The following is a 22,867-nucleotide window of genomic DNA, read 5'->3' as shown; positions in this document are numbered from 1 at the left end:
GTTTGGGGTTTTTAGTGTGCTGTGGATAGCAGCAGGATGGAGGGCACAGGGTGTCATCCTGGGTTTCTTCCTCATGCTTCTTCCTCCTCCTTCTCCATGGGTTTGGGTGGCATTTTGTAATTGGGCAGAAGAGTCTGCACTGGGGCTCTGTGGGATCAGTTATTGGGTTAAAAGGGAAAATAATCCAGGTGTCAGTTCTTAATTGGACAGTTCAGTCTTAAAAGGCCTTGGAACAAGAGATTGTTGGGCATTTTGTGCCTTCTAATGAAAAGCTGCTGAACTCCCAGCAGTGAGACTGTTTAATGATCAGAAATAATAAACACCTGAGTTGTGAGCATGAACTGCTGTCTCAAGTGCCTTCAGTCCAGACCCAGGGAAACCCACACCAGAACCACCACACAATGGGGGGTGGGTTGGAGGAGCGGCTAGGATGGGAGACTAGGAAATAGGGTTTTGCTGTGGGATATCTGAGCTGTGTTTGTGTGTCTGTTCCCAGGAAAGACGTATTCCCTGACGTACACACGCGTCCAGGTCGAGGATGCGGCTGAGATCAAATTCGTAGCAGAAAAGGCAGAATCTCGTGCTCAGCTGACTGTAAAAGGTAATTCTGCTGTTCGTGCCAGCACTGCTTCTGCTCTCTCACATTACAAACCAATTCACTTCCCTCACTTTGCATGTGAAGGTTAAAAAAAGTCCTACAGTGTTCAGAGAAAGAAAACCTGCCTACTTTGCTGCCTGGTAAATATCAGCTGGGAGTTTATTTCGGCTTAATTCCAGTTAAAATGTCTCAGGAGGTTGGATTTGCACCTTTAAACTTGTAAAGTTGTGTTAGAGATTTGAGGGACAAAAAGCTGTAGCTTGACTTTTTCTTGCATTTTCACTTTCTGGTGTATGTTATAACAAAAACTACCATTTTTGGTGTGTTTAACTAAAACAATGTGATAGAAGGAGAGAAAAGGAAGATGTTTGAATTGACACACTGCTGAGGAACTCAAGAAACTGGAGATCAGTCCCTGGTTTTGCCATAGCAATGCTGTGAGGTGTTGAGGAAAAACCACCTGTTACTTCTGCAGTTCAGTCACTCCAGCGGTAAAACACAGAGCAAAAGTTTCCCTTTAATTAACTCTAATTAATTAAAGTTGCTAATTGAGTGCTCAGCATAGCGGGGATTCCCTGTCACCATCCAAATTACTGGACGTAAACGAAACATTGCTGATGAGTTTTTATGGCCACACTGATTGCTCCACGTTCCTTCCCTCCTAGAGCTGCCCGTGAAAATCGTGAAGCCCTTGCGGGACAAGATCGCCCTGTGGAAGCACCGGGGGGTCCTGGAGTGCCAGGTGTCCCGAGCCAATGCCAAGGTCAGGTGGTTCAAAAAGGACGTGGAAATTCACCCTGGTGTGAAATACGAGATCGTGAGCGAGGGCGTCTATCGGAAACTCGTCATCAACGACGCTGACTACGAGGATGAGGACACGTACACCTGCGATGCCTTTGATGACAAAACCAGTGCTAATTTCTTTGTTGAAGGTAGAAAACCTCTTTTTTTCACCCCTACAATGCACTGGGAGGAGGATGGGCTGACTCACTTGTTGTTTGCTTTGGAAAGGATGGGTCTGGCTAACTCGTTGTTTATTTTGGAAACACAATACTGCTTAAAAATGATTTTTATTTTATGCTATTTATTTTGAAGTCCATTGGTGTTCAATCCTTTTACACAGAGGAACATGCTGAAAAATTAATATCTGGCATATTCTCCTAAGGAAAATGAGGGAATTCCCATTCCAGAGACATTTATCAGATGTATTGGGTAAAGTCTGCTTTTCAGATGAATGCTGCAGGTCCTTTTATCAACACTGCATTCCAATGAACCTTTTTTTGCATTTTATAGCACTTGATATCAGGATAGGAAGGTGACTTAGAATTAGGACTAGGAATCAAGAGATACAGATTCACATTCTGGCCTGTGACCAGCAATATGTGTTTGCTTTCATATGGAACAAAAGATCTTTTAATGCATTTTGAGTTCATAAGTGCAGAAAAGATGTCTTGAGTGTTCAGGCTGATAATGGAAAAGCTTTCTTGGCTCCTACATCCCTGCTCTCTTGTTCCACTCAGAGCAAGCCATTAATATTGTAAAAGAATTGTGTGATGAGGACGTGACTGAGCCTGAAGAAGCCAATTTTGAATGTGAGACATCCATTCCATCTGTGAAACCTGCCAAGTGGTTCCTGAAGGGAGCAGCCTTGCAGGCTGGCAGAAACATCATCATGCAGCAGGAAGGCACCATCCACAGGCTGACAATAATAAAAACAAGTGTTGATATGACAGGCACCATCCAGTTCTCCATTGGCAAATCCAAATCCACAGCAAACCTGCTCGTCAGAGGTAATGTCATTTTTAATATATATTATGTGAATCAGAACCAAGATCTTCCCTCTCACAGGTGGAAAGTAATTTGTAATAAATATTCTCTGTTCTGTGCTGGGTTCTTGGAAATGCTTGTGTGCATGGAAGATGTGTTTGGTTCCCAGCTGCAAGTTGTTGGGAGCAATGCTGGATGCACCAATTGAGCCAGAAATGTCTTAGGAAGGGATCTGATTAAATGACTTTGGTGTCCCTGGTATTCAAATCTGTCAAGCTAAAACTGGTTTCTCTTTTATTTTTATTCTCTTGACTTTACCAAGGAGGACAAAACAGATGAAATTTGCCAGGAGAGTTTGTTTTGTCCCCTTTATGAACTAGACAAGTTTGATAGCTCATTTACTTAATTCATTTTGTCATTGACTTGATGTAGGACAAAGCCTCAAGGCCTTTTATCTTCTGCTGTCACCATGGTAAATCTCTTCAATCACATCCTGAAGTCCTTGTTTTGTCTTTCATTTACTCTTACTTGAATGAAAACCTCAATTAGAGAGCAATTCAGCCAGCACCAAGCCAGAAGTGGACCATGAGTTTGGTGGTTAATATACAGTATTGACTTACAGAAATCAGCTTTCCTTATAGATCATCATGCTGCTGTAGCTTTAAAGCACAAGATCTCTTAGAGACACTTGTAGCAGGACCTGAGATGTTTACAAAACAGAAAGTCATACGTTAAATTAATGGGCATGAAATACAGATTAAAACCTTCCTCCTCTTTAGATTGATCCATTCTTCTTCCCCACCCCTGCCTGGCAGATTACCACATCCAGATCACCAGGAAGCTGGAGGACAAGACCGTCCTGGAGCGACACTCGGTCATCCTGTCCTGTGACTTCAGGCCTTCCCCAAAGCACGTCAAGTGGTTCAAGGGCCAAGTGCTCATTGAGCCCTCGGAGAAGTACAAAATCAAGAGGGACCAGTACTCAGCAGAGCTGAAGATCATGAAGGTGAAGCCCGAGGATGCTGGTGTGTACAAGTGCAGGGCTGGCATCGCCGAGACCGAAGCCACGCTGAGCGTTGAAGGTACGGGAGGTTTGCAGCAACAGGGCTGGCCTGCTGCTGGTCTTTGTGATTCTCTGTTTCACTCAAAGTTCCTCCTCCTGAGGAGAGGTAGATTCCCACAGTTATCTTCTGATTTTACATAAAAGCAGTGTCACAAGCAAACTGCTGATTCCACAATCCTGAAATCCATCTCTTGCTGTGAAGTTGGTAATGCGTGTGGGAGGGCAGCATCTGGGTAAGGCACAAGTTAACATTTGTCAAGGCACATCATTGTCCCTTTCATACAAGGAATTAGACCTCTGGGGCTTTCACCTAAAAATATCCTTTATGTTAAGCTGCTACAGGCCTCCAGTTCTGGTGATCTTGGCAGTGGTTTTCATTTTCTGATGTCTGAGTCAGCTTCTCTATCTGCCATTGTTATAAATTTGTATTGTTATACATGTGTATACATTTGTCTACCTGCTATAAATATATTTTATAGCTACTATTATACATCTGAATGCAATTATTATTCATAGTGGTGTTCTACCTCATCTGGGCACTGAACTGTTTTTAGCCAGTTCTTCCCCTCAGGTGACACTGCAAGAAAAGTTGTTCACTGTGTCACTCCTAGAAAGACTTGGAGCTGAGCTACAGAATAATTTCCAAAAGTCCAGGGAGTAGCTCTTTGTAGCAGTTTGGCTTTGCAGAGGTTCTTCACTGAATGTGTTGTCAAACATTGACATGAGCTACTTGGGACAGTGGTGACGTCAGCATCCCTGGAGGGATTGAAAAGTTTTGGGGGTGTGGTTTCATGGTGCACTTGGCAGTGCTGGGGGACTGGTTGGACTCAATCTTAGAGGTCTTTTCCAGCCTAAATAATTCTGTGACTCTATTCTATCCAAACAAAAATATATATTTAAAAAAAAAAAAGAATTGAGTAATAGTCCCAAACCCTCTTCTGAGTTATCTCATCCTTGAAAACAGCATTCCATGAGCAGAGAAGCTGCAAGGAGAAATCTCTGCCCAAGGACTGGGAAAGGAATTAATCAAAATCCTCTTACTCCCTAAACCTGAGCAACTTGCTTAACCTCTTCCTAACACCACACCTTTGTGGCCAAAATCATTGTCTTCATCTCATCCTCTGTGTCACAGTTTCCCTGGAAATGAGGGACAGTTTAGTTAAAATGTGATTGTGTGTGCAGTGGCAGGCACACAGGGATTGGAACTCTGTGGGATGCTTAAGGTGACTGTAATATCATTTTAGAAAAAAATTACTTGTTTTTAAATAAAACACAAACAAAACCTCCAAACTGGTGTATATATATAGAAAGAGAACTGAGGGTTCTAGACAATTCTAATTAGCCTTTTGAATAGATTTTTTTTTTCTGTTGGAGCAAGTGCAGAACCAATTAAGTGAAACGTGGTAACCAAAGGTGTGCAGGAGACCAGAACAAATCATCTAATAAACTCCATGACATTGTTTGTGATAACAACTGATTTATGATGATGGTGGTGTGTGGAGACCCAGAGCACTGGGAATATTTCTGTGTCTGCTCTGGGGTGCCCTGACCCCAGGGCAGCACTGACTCTGACCCTCACTCATGGAGAAAGTTTCCCAGACTTCAAGATAGACTGGAAGCCACAAAAGTGTGCAATAGATTATAGAGAGAGTGTGCGTGTGTCACTGGGTGAGAAATTGAGGGTTTGGGGTTTTTAGTGTGCTGTGGATGGCAGCAGGATGGAGGGCACAGGGTGTCATCCTGGGTTTCTTCCTCATGCTTCTTCTTCTTCCTGCTCCATGGATTTGGGTGGCATTTTGTAATTGGGCAGAAGAGTCTGCACTGGGGCTCTGTGGGATCAGTTCTTGGGTTAAAAGGGAAAATAATCCAGGTGTCAGTTCTTCATTGGACAGTTCAGTCTTAAAAGGCCTTGGAACAAGAGATTGTTGGGCATTTTGTGCCTTCCAATGAAAAGCTGCTGAACTCCCAGCAGTGAGACTGTTTCAGTGATCAGAAATAATAAACACCTGAGTGTGAGCATGAACTGCTGTCTCAAGTGCCTTCAGTCCAGACCCAGGGAAACCCACAACTGACTCCTCTTGGTTTCCCTCAGCCCGCAACGTGGAGGTCCTGAAGCACCTGCAGGACGTGGAGATCGAGGAGGACAGCTCTGCTGTGTTCTCCTGCGAGCTGTCCCACGACGACGAGGACGTGGAGTGGTTCCTCAATGGCACCCTCCTCTACACCAACAACTTCAATGACATCAAGAACGTGGGCAAGTGCTACATGCTGACCATGAAGCAGGTGAAGCCCGAGGATGCTGGCACGGTGACAATGAAGTCAGACAAGGTGTCGGAGACCGTGCGGCTGAAGGTGATAGGTGGGTCCAGAATGAAAATGAGAGGTGCAAATGAGCCATTATGTACCAAATCCATGGGGATTTGGTAAGCAGGATCCAATCCTGCTAAATAGATAAAAAACATTGAGCTGTTAAATGTGGGCCATGAGGATGGTGAGGGGTCTGGAGGGTGAAGCCTTGAGAGGAGCAGCTGTGGTCACTTGGTTTGGTCAGCTGGAGAGACCTTGCTGTGGTCTTCAACATCTTCAGGTGAGGGGAAGTGGAAGGGCAGGCACTGATCTCTTCAGTGATCTCTTCACTCTGGTGGCCAGTGGCAGGACTTGAAGAAACAGCTGGGCCTGAGTGATGGGAGGTTTAGGTTGGATTTCAGGAAAAGGTTCTTCCCCCAGAGGGTGGTGGGCCCTGGAAAGGCTCCTCAGGGCATGATCATGGTCCCAAGGCTGCCAAAGCTCCAAGAGTGTTTGGACAGCACTCTCAGGGACAGTGTGGGGTTGTTGGGGTGTCTGTGCAGGGATAGATGTTGGACTGGATAGTCTTTGTGGGTCCCTTCCAATGCAGGATATTCTGTAATTCTGTGGATTTTAACACATCAGTTCTGGAGCTGGAGTCAATCAGCCATGAGAAGACAGTTTCCTGCTGTCCTTCATATGTCCAAAAGCTCAGTCAGACAACTGAGTTTTTGTGGTTTAACACATTTTTGGGCACCCTCAGAGTGTGCAGGTGACTGCCAGCTGAGTGGGGCAGGTGACATGCCTGAGGGTTGAGGTGCCATCCGGAGGGACATGGACATGCCCAAGAACTGAGAGCATGTGAACCTCTTGAGGTTCAACAAGGCCAGGGTGAGGTGCTGCACCTGGGTCAAGGCAGCCCCTTGTGTCAACACCATCTTGGGATGAAGGGATTTGGAGCAGGATGAAGGACTGAGAGCAGGATGAGGGAGTTGGGGGTGCTGGAGGGTGATACTTGTTTAGGTTCTGCACTGGTATCAGCAATATTGCCAAGGGTTTATTAATGTCTCTAAATATTTGATAGCAACTGAAAGTTTCTCAGACATCCTGGTTGTTCTCTGTTTTGCCTCTTGACCCTCAGAGAAACCTGCTGTCTTCATGAAATCCTTGGATGATGTTTTTGGTGAGGAGCGAGGAGTGATCAAACTGGAATGCGAAGTCTCCAAAGAGAAGGTGAAACCTGTTTGGAAAAAGGATGGTGTGAAGATCACTTCTAGCAAGAAGTATGAGGAGACACAGTCTGGCAAGACCCTGTGCCTCCTTATCCATGACCTGGAAAAGACAGATGCGGGGTTATACACCTGTGACATCGGCACTGATGTTGCCAAATCAAAGGTCAGCGTTCAGGGTAAGTGCTGTAGACAGTGGCCTCTCAAGGAGTGTTAAAAATATGGGTGGGCTTTGTCCCTTGGGCTCTTAGCTGTTCCTCAAAAATCTCTCATAATATTGTGATGTCTGAACAATTCCTGTTAGTTTTGGTGTAAGTATATCTGGGGTTTCTAAGTGAAAATCAGGTGTCAGGAATGTAGCGACAATATTTTCTTCCTGAACATCACTAAAGTGCAGAAATCCTCCCAAAAAAGCGAAAATTTCTCAAAAAAAAAAAATCCCAACTAACAAAAAAAATCCCCCAAGCAGCCTGATTGCTATTTGGAGCTATTGACTCAGAGTTCATTGTAGGAACACAAATGCAGGACAATATCTGTTGAGGAACCCAGCTGTTCAGCCTGTCCTCTAATCCTTGTGTCAGCTTGAAGGACAAAGAATTGTTCATGGCTTCCAAACTCATAATGTTAATGAGAAAAAATTTGAATTTTCCTGATTTGAACACCGGGAGTAACAAGTCAAAAAACTCAAACATTTCTTCTATCAGCATGGAGGAGAACCACATCCATTGTCCCAGAGGCTTCTTTTCTGACAGCTTTTCTCTTCTCTAACTCATTAAATCTTTAATCTTCCCCACTGAGCTGTTCTTCATTCAATCCTTCCTGAGCACAGCCAGGAGATTCACACTTCTCTTTTTGTACAACTTTGAGATGATTCTAAGCCTGAAAAATCTCTACCATGTCACAGCCATCTATAAGGAACCCAGTGGTGTCCTGCCAATCTAGCATATAAACTCCTCTTCTGAATTAAAAACTCCATTACTCTACTCATGTCTATCATAAAGCATTTTTATCGTGTATTAATGTAATTTTTGTTCTCCAGAACTGAACATTGGCATCACCAAAAGGCTCAAGAACACTGAAATCCAGGAGGGAGAAGATTGCACTTTTGAGTGCATTTTGTCCCATGAAAGCATTGATGACTTCAGCTGGATGCTGAATGGGAGAAAAGTGGAAAGTGAGGGGAGATTCAAAGCCTCCAATGCGGGTCGGAAATACACACTGAGTATCAAAAATGTCATTCCTGGTGACACTGGGGAAGTCCTCTTCACTGCCCGTGGTCTCACCTCCAAGGCTTCCCTGCTTGTGAAAGGTAATGGGATCAGAAAAGTCCTGGGTGTATTTTCATAAGGTTTGCCAGCAAACACTTGTTATGGTCTGAGTCAACAGCAAGCTTCCCTGTGAGCCTTGAAGAACTGAGATTTTCCCTTGAAAAATCTCCTTTCCCTTCCCTGTGAGCCTTGAAGAACTGAGATTTTCCCTTAAAAACAATGAAATTCTGAAGCTTTTAATAGATATTTGAGAACTGGCTACACTAGGTGGTGTGTACAGATAATTACAGCCCAGATTGTGCATCAGAGATGAGCACTCAAGGCTCCCAGGTGGTCAGTGGAGAGTAGAAATTAGTAATTTTCAGACAAGGTTCATAATCTGCAGTTAGTCCTTTTCCATAGAATCAGAAAATCCCAGAATGGTTTGGGTTGGAAGGAATCTTCCATCATCTTGTTCCAGCCTTACACAGGTGCCCCGAGAAGCTGTGGCTGCCCCTGGATCCCTGGAAGTGCCCAAGGCCAGGTTGGACAGGGCTTGGAGCAGCCTGGGATGGTGGGAGATGTCCCTGCCCATGGCAGGGCGTGGAATAGGATGATCTTTGAGATCCCTTCCAATCCAAACCATTCTGAGATTCTGTGATTTGAATTGCAAAAACCCCAACTATATAGAGATGGTTTTCATTCAAAGATACCTTTTTTTTTTTAAAATCTCTGCAGAAAAACCTACCGAGGTCACAAAGCAGCTGGAAGATAAAACATCAGCAGCAGGGCAGGACATCAGCCTGAGCTGTGAGCTGTCCAAAGCTGATGTGACCATCAGGTGGTACAAGGATGGCAAAGCCATCAGGAAGAGCCAGAAGTACGACCTGCAGCAGGAGGGGACACGGGCCACTCTCATCATCCGGGACTCCACGGTCAAGGACAGTGGGGAGTACACCTGTGAGACTGAGACCTCCAAAACAACAGCCAGGGTCACCGTGCAAGGTCAGCTGAAGGGAGCTGGCAGGTTCAGAGCTTGGGTGTGAATATCTACAACCATGGGAGACTTCTTCTCCCCCACCTCCCTGGGCAGCATAAATTTTTAGCTTTAAAAAAAAACCTTCATTGATTAAAAGCTTAAAAAAAATTAGATATGAAAAAGCACATTTGGATGCTCTGTGACAAGCCAATCAAAAATGGCAATTTGAATTATTCTATTTTGAATATGAGTGATGACAATTGTTTGCAAGAGGAGACTTCACCAGTCCATAGACCATGGCATTAAACTTCCCTGGAGATATTTCACCAGCTGTGTTCTGTGACAGGAGGGAGACCTGGTAATCTTAGAATCATTCCATCTGATGGGATGAGAGGAAATGCTCTCAAGTTTTACATTGGGTATAAGACAAAATTCCTTCATGGAAAGGGTGGTCAGGCATTAGAAGAGGATGCCCAGGGAAGTGGTGGAGTCACCACTGAGGGGGGATTTAAAAGATGTATAGATGTGATTATTTGGAATATGGTTTGATTAAGTTAATAGTTGGGCTTGGTGATCTTAAAGTCTTTTTCAGCCTAAATGATTCTATGATTATTTTTTTGATGATTCTATGAGTTGGAGCCGAGAGGATCCAAGATGATTCTGGATGCTCAGGACTAGTTTGGATGACAAATCTGTCTTGGTCATTTTAAAAAATTATTTCCTTTTTCTTCCAGAAAAACCTAATTATTTTGTCAAGGAACTCTCAGACCTGAAAGTGGATGAGAGTGGAACTGCAGTTTTTGTGTGCCAGAGTGAGAGAGCTGCATCCTCTGTGGTCTGGAGGAAAGGCATCGCTGAGCTCAGGGCTGGCAGGAAATATGAGATGACACAGAAAGGACAAGTCCTCCAGCTGACCATAAAGAACCTGGAGAAAAGTGACAGTGACACTTACAGCTGTGACATTGGGGATGCCCAGACCAGAGCCAAGCTAACTGTGCAAGGTATGGATGAGAGGAATGTGATTTACATCCCTTTTCTGCCATGGGAAGCATGTACGGGCAGAGCTGCTGATTTCTGGTTCTGCCTCACTCAGGATGGCAGGAACACGTGGCCAAAAATATGGGAATGTAGAGCTGGACATGCAGAGCAGTTTGAAAAAATCACACCTGGAGTAGTTCAGGTGTCATTTAAAGGCAAATGTGAGGGACAAATTGGTGTTCCTGTGTGAACATAAAAAACGTGCAGAGCAGTTGGAAGCAATTACAGCTGGAGTATTTTGGGTGTGATTTAAAGGCTGATGTGAGGGGAGAGATTGGTGTTCCTATGTGAACACAAAATGGATGTGATTCACAGTGCCTGCTGTTGGATGAGGGAAAATTATCCTGCCTTCATGCTTTTCTCTATACCCCTTGATTCTTCTTCCCAGGAGCGGTTCCTAAAAGGTGGTGGAAAAATAGAATGGTCCATGGAATCATGGAATGGGTTGGATTGGAAGGGACCTTATAAAGATCATCCAGTTCCACCTCCTGCCATGGCAGGGACACCTCCCACTATCCCAGTGTGATCCAAGCCCTGTCCAGCCTGGCCTTGGACACTGCCAGGGATCCAGGGACAGCCACAGCTTCCCAGGGCCTCCTCACCCTTACTTAATTATTGGGAAGAATTCCTTCCCAATATCCCACCTAACCCTGTCCTCTGGAGAAATGATTCAAGAATAATCAGATGGAGGTGCAGCAGCAGTGTCCACTTGCTAATTGTTGTAGTTTTTAAAGACAATGGGGTGAAGTCAGACTCCTCCTCTGATCATCTGCCACAGCATCCTCAAGAAGCACAGAAATGTGTTTAATCCCCATCATAATCTCAGGCTCTGAGCTGAATTCACTCTGAGGTTTTTAACACCAGCTTTTCTGAATGAAAGAAACACGTCTCTGTCACAAATATCAAAGTGAAACGTCCCTGTGCTGGTTTTATAAGTAGGAGGAACATCAGAGATATTTTTGTATACAGTGCTAACCTTATTTTATATATATTTATAGTGAGTTTTATCTTTGTATGTCTGCTTACATTTATGTATTTATTTTTAGTTAGGCATGTATCTGTCTATACAGGGAGGTTTTCAGGGCAGATGTTTTGGGGTTTTTTTAACCAAATCCACACTCAGACATTTTCTCCATTTCCTGCTGTGTTAGGGGTTGGGCTGAACTCAAAGAGGGCGTGGGATCAGTGGTCCCCATTCCGTAGAAAGGAAGTTATTTTTGCCGTAGAAAATCAGCCAGGTTGCCAAGGGAGAGATCATTTCTTGGTGATGTTTAGAGCCCAGGAATGCTGTCAGAGACTCCAACCTTTCCAGGGATTTCATTAGGAGAAAATTTACAGCCCTGGATTTGCATTGTACTGGCTACTTGTTCTGCTTTATGTTTTCTGGTGCTTTAAAGTCGTCTTTGCCCTATGATTGTTGTATGTCCTGTATACATTATCTTCCTGTGAGTGGGTTTTGTGGTCAATATTGGGGAAATTCTGTTTCAATCTTCTCTGTCATGAACGTGTTTCTCACTTGAGATGCTCACGTGGGAAATCTTGGGAGTTTTCACTCCAGAAACCAAAGATTGCAGTAATTGATGTATTTATGTTCCTTTCAGGCCAGAAAGTGCTAATAACAGAAGACCTGGAGGATGTCACTGTGTTAGAAGGAGAATCTGCCATGTTCAAGTGCAGAATCTCTCCCGTAGACTATAGCAGAGTGCAGTGGTTTTTGGATAAAACCCCACTCCATACCAATGAACTTAATGAGATCCAGTCCCAGCCTGGTGGATATCACCTGCTGACGCTGAGAAAGCTCTCCCTGAAGGACTCGGGGGTCATTACATTTGAAGCTGGTGATAAGAAAACATCTGCCAGTTTGGTTGTTAAAGGTAAATCCATCATCACAACAGGAGAGGAAATGATGAGTGGAAATAAGCGGGGTTAAATGTGGGTAGGTGGAAAAAAAAAGGGCAAAAATTTAGCACCGTCATTGTATATCTGTGCGTTTTCAAGAATAAGATTAATTCCATAATGAAATTATGGCTGGAGAATGAACTCTTTGTAATCCTGGGCAGCTCTGGGAGTGTTTATTGCTTTTAGATGGGAATGTTATAATGCTCTGATGGTACAGTGGATGCCCCATTGTTTTCCTCGAGCTGATGAGGTGATGACTCATGAGGAGAAATCAATTAATTCAATGGAAAAAAAAAAGGGGGCAACCAGTAAGTTTTAAATCCAGTTTTCATTGTTTGAAAGGAAATATTGCATGTGTTCCCTGCTATTTATTGCTGACAATGGATTGTTTTCTCTGGAAAAGTTAAACTGAGGTAAAACTGCAGTGTTTGGTAGCAAAGATAAATGAATGAAATGAATGGCAGACAGCCCAAGAATGTGGGATTGGAGAGATGTTTCCTTACTGGAAATATAAATACTTCTCATGGCCCAGATGTTAAACACACAGTCTCCACTGTGTCATATCATAATCTCATTTTTTTTCAGAATAACCACTGTTTAGAAAAACTTTTTTTTAACAAAAGTTGAAAATTTGCCCAAATATTGCTAAGCTGCAGAAACGCAAATGGATTTCTTTTTCTTGAAGGAAAATGAAAGGTTTTGTTTGCAAAAGGCTAATTATTTATATTCTTCAGCAGGAATATTTTCTTCTCAGTTTCTTCCAGATATCATTTAAAAGTTAAACATCACTTTAGAACATCACTGGTGCCTTCCTGAGGGCTTTATAGTCACAAACACCAAATTATTTGTTACTAACCCTGACCTATAGCTTTCATGCAAGCAATCCTGGATGCAAATCTCACAGATTACTTGTGATCTGAGAATCCACAACTCCTCTGAACCATGTCAGATGTTTTTTTATATCAATCTGGAGAAGCCCTGTGTCTTCACAAAGGACCTGATTGACAATGAAGTCACTGAGGGAGAGGATGTGAGCCTTCAGTGTGAAACATCCAGTCAGACAGCCCTGAGAAAGTGGTGCAAAGATGGGAAAAGCCTTAGGAATTCTTCCAAATGTAACATCAGGCAGGCAGGGTTTGAAGCCAAGCTTGTCATTCACAGGGCTGAAGAAAGAGACAGATTTGAGTGTGAGGCTGGGGCAGTGAAAAGTGGTGCAATTGTTGATGTCAAGGGTAAGAACTTTTGGGGTGATTTGGGTCCTAACACTGAGCCCAGAGTAATTAATTGGAATGAAAACCATGAAACTACACTGAGAAGGAACCTTGCGGTGTGCACTGAGGTGTTCTCATCAAGCCATCTGGAACAGCAGCCAGAGAGGTGGCAGAATGTGAAACAGGAGAGTCCTTCATCTGACCTGGCTCTAGCTCTGGGAACCCTTAGTGCCTCTGAGAATCATGGAATTCTGGAATGGTTTGGGTTGGAAGGTACATGAATCACCTCATTCCAAACCCCAAAAAGAGTGCAGCAGGAGAACACCCCAGGCTGAGAGGTAATCCCCAGAAAGGATGGATCACCTCCTGGAGCTGTCCCAGTGATGGCCCTCCCCAAGGAGGGAGCTCACAGCCCCACACTTGGCTGTGCAATTGCTTTAGGCAGCCAGATTTATTCAGAGCAATGAATAAGAAATAACACCCAAAGAGCATCAGGGGGCAGGAGGTGCTCTCCTGCTTGATAGGACATGGGGAGATGGTTTAAAGTTAAAAAGGGTTAATTTAAGTAGATGTAATATTGTATTTGTGGGGTGCCCTGTGGCAGGAAGGAATGATGAATCTGACTCCATGTTCTCAGAAGGCTAATTTATTATTTTATGATACTGTATTATATTAAAGAATGCTATACTATACTAAAGAATACAGAAAGGATACTTACAGAAGGCCAAAAAGATAATAATGAAAACTCGTGACTCTCTCCAGAGCCCTGACAAAGCTTGGCCCTGATTGGCCAAAAAGTCAAAATAATTCACACCATAATGCAATGAAACAATCTCCAAACACATTCCAAAGGAGCAAAACACAGGAGAAGCAAATGAGATAAGAATTGTTTTCCTTTTTCTCTGAGGCTTCTCAGCTTCCCAGGAGAAAAACCCTGGGTGAAGGGATTTTTCAGAAAATGTGAAATGTGAATGCAACAGATGTAAGGAAGAAATTTTTGCAATGAGAGTGGTAAAACACTATAGGATTTTGCCAGAGAGGTGGTGGATTCTCTCTCCATCCCTGGAAACGTTCAGGATCAGGTTGGATGGGGTTCTGAGCTGCCTGCTCTGGTTGAAGATGTCTTGGGTCAGGGCAGGGGGGTTGGAATAGATGAGCTTTGAAAGGCCTTCCAACCCAAAGTGTTCTATGACTCTATGGTCTAAAGGGCTGTTGTCTGAGCTGAGGCAAATGTTCTTTTCTTGGGTGAGTCTTTTAACCTTGAGTTGGGTATGGGTTGGGTTTCATCCAGGTCAGAACCAGGCTCACCAAATATCGCCTTATAATTGCTCCTGCCTCTGTGAGTTAAATCTCTCTGTGAATTAAATCCCTGCCCTGTGCAGGTTTGAGCAGGTTCAGGGAGGATTTTACAGGCACAGGCTGTGTTTATCCAGACCAGAGGATGTCCTGTGTGCAGCTGGTGTTGCACACCTGGGATGGACTGGTCAGAAGCTGTGTCTGGACTGGGGAAGTCAGCATGAACAAAAAAAGCATTTGGGTTGTTGGAATGGTCAACCTGGATGCCAGAGCAGCGAGTGGGAGGTCAGGCTGCTCACAGGATTTTTTTAGAGTACAAAGAACCCACTTGAGGCCATGCAAGAAAGAGAAGATCTTGATGATGCAATGAAGAAGAGCTGGTTGTGAATGATCCTGATTTTCTGTCTTTCTGTAGCACAAGGATATTTTCCCACCATCCATTACACACAAAACAAAGATCTATGTTGACTCCAGTAGGACCTGGATGAACAATTTTCTGTTAGAAAAGAACCACGTTTGTAATGCTCCCACAACAGCCCCGTTTTTCCCCTCGCAGAGAAGGGTGTGGATGGATGTAGGACTTAAACACACAGATTCAGGTTAAGGGAGTCGAGTCATGAGGATGTCTACAAGGAATTTCACTGCTGGAAAACTTTCCTTTATCTGTCAGAGTCACATCAGAACAGCAGAATGCAAGACTAGAAAATAGAAATTCAGTAGTCATGTGACACTGAGTGTCCCAAACTGGAGGTAAAAGGGGAACAGGAAAATAGGGTGTAAATTTCTGACAGCCACAGGTTTAGTCCATCACAGGTCAGTAGCTGACTTGTATATTCTTAAGACAGCATAATTCAAGAAGAATTTATTTTTTCCTTATCTGAACATTTCAGTTGAGTTTATTTTCCCCCAAAAGTGCCTTCCCTGCACTTGCTCACCTTAAAGCCTTGAATCCCAGGCTGTGACAGAGCCTGCAGGGGAATCTCCACAGGGACCCTGCCACGTTCAGCTGTGCTTCCCTCTCTGTGTTTGCTCTGTGCTGGTTTTAAACCTGTGTTTATGCTGGACACAAAAAATAAATTACACTGTAGGGCTTTTTATGATGAGAAATCAATACTGCTGGTCACAACAGAAAGTGCTTTGCCATTCCTCTGTGTGCTCTGTGTTGTGTGTGAGTTGACTTCAGTGAAGTTTTATGTTTTTTGTGCTGGTGGTCCAGCTCTGAGCAGCCAGCAGCAGCACAGTTTGTGTCATTAACTGCAGTGCAGCATCTGCCACTGATGTTAATAATGCAAGCAGCAAGAGCAGCAGCATCTTCAGCAGTGCAGATAGTGGTTAAAAAGAAAATAAGCATCTGGCCTCAAGTTTTGGGTGTTTTTTTTCTGCTGTAAAGTGCTGGCAGCCAGATGTGAGATGTCAGCATCTGTTTACTCTTTGCTAATGCTTTTTCATTCCTGCGGTTTTCTGTCTCAAAAACAAAGTCTGATTCTAAAAGAGAAAAGTAATTTCCAGCCTCACATGTTTCTTTTAAAATTTGTGTTACTCCTTTTTTCAGAAACACCAGTTCTCTTCAAGCAAGAGCTCCAAAACGAAGAGGCCAAAGAAGGAAAGCAGGTCAGGCTGACCTGTGAGCTCAGCAAACCTGGCACCCCAGTGAAGTGGATGAAGGGAGACACAGTTCTCTATGCCAGTGAGAAGTATGAATTTAAGCAGCATGGGACTGTGGCAGAGCTCATAATTCGAGATGTGAAATCTGTAGATGCTGGGGACTACACCTGCAGTGCTGGGGAACTGAAAACCACTGCTCGGGTCAAAGTGAACGGTGGGTACAGTTTGAGACATTGCCACACTTAATCAGGTGCTTAATAGAGCTATTAAACAAAAATTACATAACATTTCATTGGATCTATTAAACAAAAATCACATGACATGTCTTTTTTTTTTTTTTTTTTTTTTTTTTTGTGGCAGCATCATCTTTAATAAGTAAAATTTAAAGCCCTTGTAGGCACCTGGATGTATTTCATTCATGGAATCTCATATTCTGTGTCTGGGGTTTTCAATCTGTAACTGTCCACTGGGGGGAAAAAAGAAAATTAAGTGCAGAGGATTAATTTTCTCTGTTCAGTAGTCCCTGCCCTATCAGCTGCTTTACATGGCTGTGGTTAAAGCTGGAGTTGGAGGTGGAGATCACTAGTACTGGAGTATAAGGATGTGAAAACAGGAACCCAGTCCCTGGAAAATTGAAGGTGAACAAGTAATTATTAGACTCCAGACTGCCCAAAACATCCTTTCAAAGACTCTTAGGTGCCACCTCCACTCTCCACTGCTCTTAAACAAATGCACTGCCTTTAGAAGTGTGTGCTGGAGCGGAAAGCAGGAGAAATATAGGATATGAATGCTATTTCAGAGCCCTGCAGGAGCAGGGAATTCATTAGCTGATGGTGCCCAGAGGACTCTGAAAAGGTCCTTTTTAAAAATAAAAGAAACTTGCCCCACATTTCTAGGAATCCACAGTGAGATGGTAACATCAGAGAGAGAGATTTATTCCTGCTGCCAGGCAGAATCTCCTTGTGCCACACAGCCAGTGGAGGGCCTAGGGCTGCTCTGCTCACATGGAAAAGGCCTGGATTTAAGAGGTGACAGCTCTCATGGGGGGACTTGACACAGAGCAGATCAGGAGGGCCTGTCCTAACCCCTGGCTCTGTGTTCCAGCTGTGCCTGTGCTTTTCAAACAAGCCCTGGAGAACACGGATGTGGAAGAAGGGAAATCCGTCTCCTTGCGCTGCGAACTCACAAAAGCTGATGCCACCACCGTGGTGTGGAAGAAGGGAGAAGCCACGCTCCAGGCAAGTGCCAAATATGAAATGAAGCAGAAGGGGACAGTGGCAGAGCTGGTGATTCATAATGCAGAGCCAGAAGATGCGGGAAGATACACCTGTGACACTGGAGACCAGCAGACCACAGCCCAAGTCAAAATCCATGGTAGGAATGAGACACCTGCTTGTGACCATTTGTTGTTGTTCTTGCCATGGTCCTGCTAACCCTGGGCACTTTCAGAGAGTGCTCAGGAGAGCAAGGATCAGCACAAACAAAAGGCACCTCTGGCTGGGCCCGTTATGTTCTTTGTTTTTTGGGATGATAACTTAATGCTAAAATTTATCAATCAATGGTACTTGATAATATAATATCTTTTCTTCCCTATGAAATGTCTCTTATGCTTTGGCTAGAGGTGACTGTCCAAAGTCTAAGCCAAGAGGTAAGAGAGTCTCAGCTACACCTTTTATTGAAGAATATTCTGTCTTCTTTCCACTTTCTCAACAAGTGTTTACATGTCTGTGACCTACTTTGGGCAGCAGAAGGATAACTATTTTGGTATTCTAATTATTAGGAAATAATTGTTCTTTTTTTATTTGGTCCAAAACTCTTGTTGCTACTGTAAATATCAGCAGACTCCTGGAGGTACAGGTAGGTCAGAGCTTCTTTGCTGTGTGTGCCAAGAGAATGTGAATTTGTGTTGGCTTTAAGTCCTTTAAGTGTGAGGTCACCTGGTGGTGACAATGCGCCTGAAGTAAACTGAGAATGCTTCACTCCTCAGCTGTGTCCGTGCTCTTCAAGGAAGAGCTGGAGCCCTTGGAAGCTGTGGAAGGTGGGACAGCCACCCTGAGGTGCCAGCTGGGCACAGAGGCCCCCGTGGAGTGGAGGAAGGGGCAAACTCTTCTCCGGGCCAGTAACAAGTACAAGATGAGGCAGGAGGGCACCGTGGCTGAGCTGCTGATCCACGACCTGGAGCCAAAGGATGCTGGAGACTATTCATGTCTAGTGGGGAACCAAAAAACCACAGCAGCTTTGTCAGTGAATGGTAAAAAGGCAGAAATAACCTGTGAAACTCTGGAGTGTTTTTGTCCACCTCTTTCCTCCTGCTCTCTGTACATTCCCTCACAACAATTGCCTTCATGTCCTGCCTCCACTGCTTTCTTCCATCCACTTGCTGGTGTCACTCCTGTCCCCAGTCTCCATTTCACTGTACCCCATGTTGGATGTGTGTGTGTTCTGTTGTCTTCTCACCTTCCCTCAAGTGAAGGATGTTGTCCTGCATGTGTGTTTTCCTGAATTAGCATGGAAGCATAAGATTCTTTAGGATTTTCTGTTTCAGAGGGTTCATCATGTGTAACGATGAGAATGAGTTTGTCTCTCTTTATGCATGATCTCAGCCAATGAAGATCATGGTTTTGATGATTTCCAAAGAAAAATTCAATAGAGAATTTCTTTTACCACCCATGAAAAAAGACAGGATGTGCTTAAGTATTGTATTTGTGGGGTGCCCCGTGGCAGGAAGGAATTATGAACTCCATGTTCTTAGAAGGCTAATTTCTTATTTTATGATACTATATTATGTTGAAGAATGCTATACTAAACTATACTAAAGAATACAGAAAGGATTCTTACAGAAGTATAAAAGGATATGTAGAGAAGGCTAAAAAGATAATAGTGAAAACTTGTGACTCTTCCCAGAGGCTCCACACAGTTTGGCCCTGATTGTTTCCTTGGTTTCATGTTAATTGTTTTGACTTAATGACCAATCTCGAAACACATTCCACATGTGAGCACAACACAGGAGAAGCAAATGAGATAAGAATTGTTTTCCTTTTTCTTTGAGGCTTCTCAGCTTCCCAGGAGAAAATCCTGGTGAAGGGATTTTTCCAGAAAATGTGACTGCCACACTTAAGCGATAAGGGTGTTGGAGTAAGGCTTAGGTAGACACGCGACAAACCCTGACTCAACCTCTGAGCGGGGTCTAGGGTGGCAATCCCTTTCCGTTGTGCATCTCTCAGCCCTGCCAGTCCGTTTCAAGCAAGAGCTGAGGAACGAGGAGGCCATGGAGAGCGGGACGGCCACGCTGCAGTGCGAGCTGAGCCGGCCGGGCGGCTCCGTGCGCTGGAGGAAGGATGGGAAGGAGCTGGTGCCCGGCGGGAAGTACCAAACACGGCGGGAAGGGCGCTTTGTCGAGCTGGTGATCCAAGACCTCGACCTGACGGATGCTGGGAGCTACACCTGTGTGTGTGGAGAGCAGGAGAGCACAGCTGCTTTGAGAGTGAATGGTAACCCTCCCACCCACGTTTCTCTTTGAAGCCCAAATGTATCGCCGGCATGGGGCTGCTGGGAACATGCCTTGAGCTGATTTATTTTCCAGCATCAGTCTCATTCCATGGTCCTGACAATGGGAAGATGCCATCAGCTCACATCCCAGGCAGCAGATCAAGAACTCAATGTTACAACTCACTTTATAAGTTTTTTGACCAATCACACAAAGCAAAAGCACATTGACAGTGGTTCCATCCAACCACTCTAAGCACACGTGCCTTTGGTTAAACAGTGCTTATTTTGAGTACAATACCTGCTTGTGAGCCTTCAAACACAATGCACAGGGCTCCATTATAAAGCTTAGAACTTCCTAATATCTCACTAGATAAACTTTTCTGCAGCTTAGGGAGTTGTTCCAGACAAGCATTAATACACAGACCATTGTTCTATTTGTCCTTACTTTTCTACTTTTTAAATAATTTTTCTGCTGACCTCTCTCATGGCTACTGCTCAGTTCTAATCACAGTTCTGCTGTCTCTGAGGCCTGCCTTTTGCAGCTTTGCCAAAACCCTCTGATTTTAAGGATTCCCACAAAAGTGTAGCAGTTTTGGCAGCATTCCTGGTCAACAAGAGTGTGATTTCTTAGGGTTTTTGTGTTCTTGGCTCTGTAGTGCCAGAGAGTCACCTTATTAGTGAATATTCCCTTGTGATTTTTTTTTTTTTTTGCCTTGAGACAGCCACCTGTATTTTGTCCATTGTTTAATTTGTTTTTCTCTCCTCTAGGAGGTTTCCCCCCCTTTTTCAATTGTACCCACCTAGAAACAGAGCATTTTTGATTGAGTGCACACACTGCAGCCCAGTAACTCCATTTTATTCTGGTGCTGACTCCTTCTCTGTTGCTGTTGCATCCTTCAGCCTTGCCTATCCTCTTCCAAGAAGAACTGATGAAGAAGGAAGCTACAGAGGGGGAGGCAGTCACTTTGCACTGCAAACTGAGCAAACCAGCCTCAGTTGAGTGGAAAAAAGGGAATACGGTGCTCAAGCCGAGTGAAAAGTACAAAATAGAGCAGGAAGGTCCCTTTGTGGAGCTGACCATCCAGGATTTGGATTTGGCAGATGCTGGGGATTACAGCTGTGTGTGTGGAGACCGACAGACTACGGCTGCTCTGGCAGTAAATGGTAAAAAAGAAATTCTCAGCGCATGTTCCAAGCCAGCCTGTGTAATTCCAAGATCTCTTCCTCTCTTACTTCTGCTTCCTCTGATCCCTGCGTACTTCCAGTCCTCCTTTCTGCTGATTAATCTTCCTATCCTTTCTTCCTTCTCTCTTTTTCTCCTTTCACCTGATGCCTTCTTGATGTGCTTCCAAGGTGCTTTAGTCAAAAGACAAGTGGAGAACAGGTTCCCAACTCAACACAAACTCCCTAGTCCAGAAGAGCTTCTTGTTTAGAAGTTTTCCCATAGCAACTGATCTAAAAGTGGGAATAATATTGAATTTTCATGACTTAGACTGTGGCACTTGTTGCTCCTAAGAGGAACAAATTTTCATCAATGTATGGTGCTACACAAGGACAGTCTTAATAAAAAATAGGCTTTTATTGCTCCTGCTATTCCCAGCTCTTTTTTTACCAATTTTGGCTTAATACTTCCCAAGCAAATATTTTATTTCTGCAAAAACCTGACAGCATGTTTGCAACTGCTCTGCTTTAAGGGACTCTTGTTTATAAAAATTCAGACAGTGCCATGAATCAGGCCCTTCTGTAGAACTCCTGCTTTTCTCAAAGGAAGCAAAATGCTCTGGGTCTCATATTGAAATACAGCCTCTAATTTTATGTCTTTGACTTTATGGTGTATAAAGAAAAGGGTAGTTGATTTGTCAACTAATTTGCAGATAGACTTGAATTTTAAAAAGTTCTGAGGTACGAAGACAGAAAAAAATTAGACTGAATTATCTTTTGAAGGGTTAAACCTTTTGAAGGGTTAGAGGCTGGAGAAAAATTGGGGAGGAACTAAATCCTGGAGGAGACCAAGAAGGTCTGGTGGCTCCAGGGAGATGAGAGAGGGATTGAGTCATGCATTCAGGCTTTCCCAGGGTTGATGCCATGTCCGTGTTTGCTCTGCAGTCCTGCCTGCTCTTTTCACCAAGGGACTCATGGACAAAGAAGCCACTGAGGGTAAAAGTGTCTCCCTGAGCTGTGAGCTGAACAAGGCTGCTGCTAATGTGGAGTGGAAGAAGGGCCTCAAGACCCTCAAGCCGAGTGACAAATACACAATGAGTCGGGAAGGTGTCGTGGCTGAGCTTACAATCCAAAATCTAGAGACGGCGGATGCTGGGAATTATTCCTGTGTGTGTGGAGACCAGCAGACCATGGCAGTGTTAACAGTTCATGGTAAAACAAACAAAACAAGGCACATCCTGAAAGTAGCTGCCCTGATTTCTCTGTTCCTTTGGGCAGAGCCCTGGTTACCCTCCCATCTCCTTCTTCAGCCAGACCTTTATGCACAGCTCCCCCGTGCCAGTGAAATGCACCCATTGGCATCCATGCAGCTGGAATTTGTGGCATGAGAGGGAAATTGGTGTCCAAGCTCAGAGTAAGGCAACCAGGGTTGCTGCCACTCTTTTAATTAGGGGCCTTCATTTTGCTTTTCCCTTGAAAGGTTCTTTGTTAGACTCCCTGTTGTGCTCAAGACAAAAATGGGTTGCTTCAAAGAGATTATGTCTTAGGGATTTTAAGGTTTTGTAAAATTCCAAAAGGTTAGGTTATTCAGTGGAATCTTATGCCCATACTCCATTCCCGAGACAACAAAGTGCTTTTATACTTACAGCTCAGTTGTCACAGAATTCAGTTGGTGTTCTGTGTAAAACAAGCCCAGAACTTTTAAAGGACAATCATTCTCAGGGAGAACTTTGATTTTTACTGAACCTGACATCTTTGAAAGGGTATGTCAGTTCAGGTGAAAATGCTTGTTTTCCCACCATGTATTGAAATGAACAATTTCATTTCAAACTGACATTTAAAATGAAACTCCATTGTTTCATTTTTTAAAAAATGTAAAATGTCTCTTTGTTTGCTTAAGTATGTGGAAACAGCAAACATCCTCCCATTGTGGTTTAAAATGTCATAAAAGGAAACCATTTTCTTTCCAGAAATTTCAAATTGGTGTTTGTTCTTTTTG

General features: G+C 43.9%; 1 protein-coding gene across 18 annotated transcripts in view; it reads left to right on the top strand.

Annotated features, from left to right (window-relative positions):
- Positions 1-22,867, top strand: part of OBSCN (obscurin, cytoskeletal calmodulin and titin-interacting RhoGEF) — a 186,307-nt gene that overhangs the window by 52,496 nt on the left and 110,944 nt on the right. For 17 of the 18 annotated variants that reach the window (XM_084214522.1, XM_084214515.1, XM_084214514.1 and 14 more), the window contains 12 exons: positions 497-601; positions 1,264-1,530; positions 2,119-2,388; positions 3,181-3,447; positions 5,521-5,787; positions 6,856-7,122; positions 7,983-8,252; positions 8,929-9,195; positions 9,904-10,170; positions 11,809-12,081; positions 16,166-16,432; positions 17,323-17,592. In XM_084214522.1, the coding sequence (XP_084070648.1) occupies positions 497-601; positions 1,264-1,530; positions 2,119-2,388; positions 3,181-3,447; positions 5,521-5,787; positions 6,856-7,122; positions 7,983-8,252; positions 8,929-9,195; positions 9,904-10,170; positions 11,809-12,081; positions 16,166-16,432; positions 17,323-17,592 (3,057 nt within the window). The remainder of the gene's footprint in view (positions 1-496; positions 602-1,263; positions 1,531-2,118; positions 2,389-3,180; positions 3,448-5,520; positions 5,788-6,855; positions 7,123-7,982; positions 8,253-8,928; positions 9,196-9,903; positions 10,171-11,808; positions 12,082-16,165; positions 16,433-17,322; positions 17,593-22,867) is intronic. The other variant, XM_084214521.1, reaches the window with a different exon arrangement.

The sequence above is a fragment of the Fringilla coelebs genome, assembly GCF_963513975.1.
Source record: "Fringilla coelebs genome assembly, chromosome: 1".
NCBI lineage: Eukaryota > Metazoa > Chordata > Aves > Passeriformes > Fringillidae > Fringilla > Fringilla coelebs.
The sequence above is the reverse complement of the archived record's forward strand: the minus strand, read 5'-3'. Positions and strand labels throughout refer to the sequence as shown.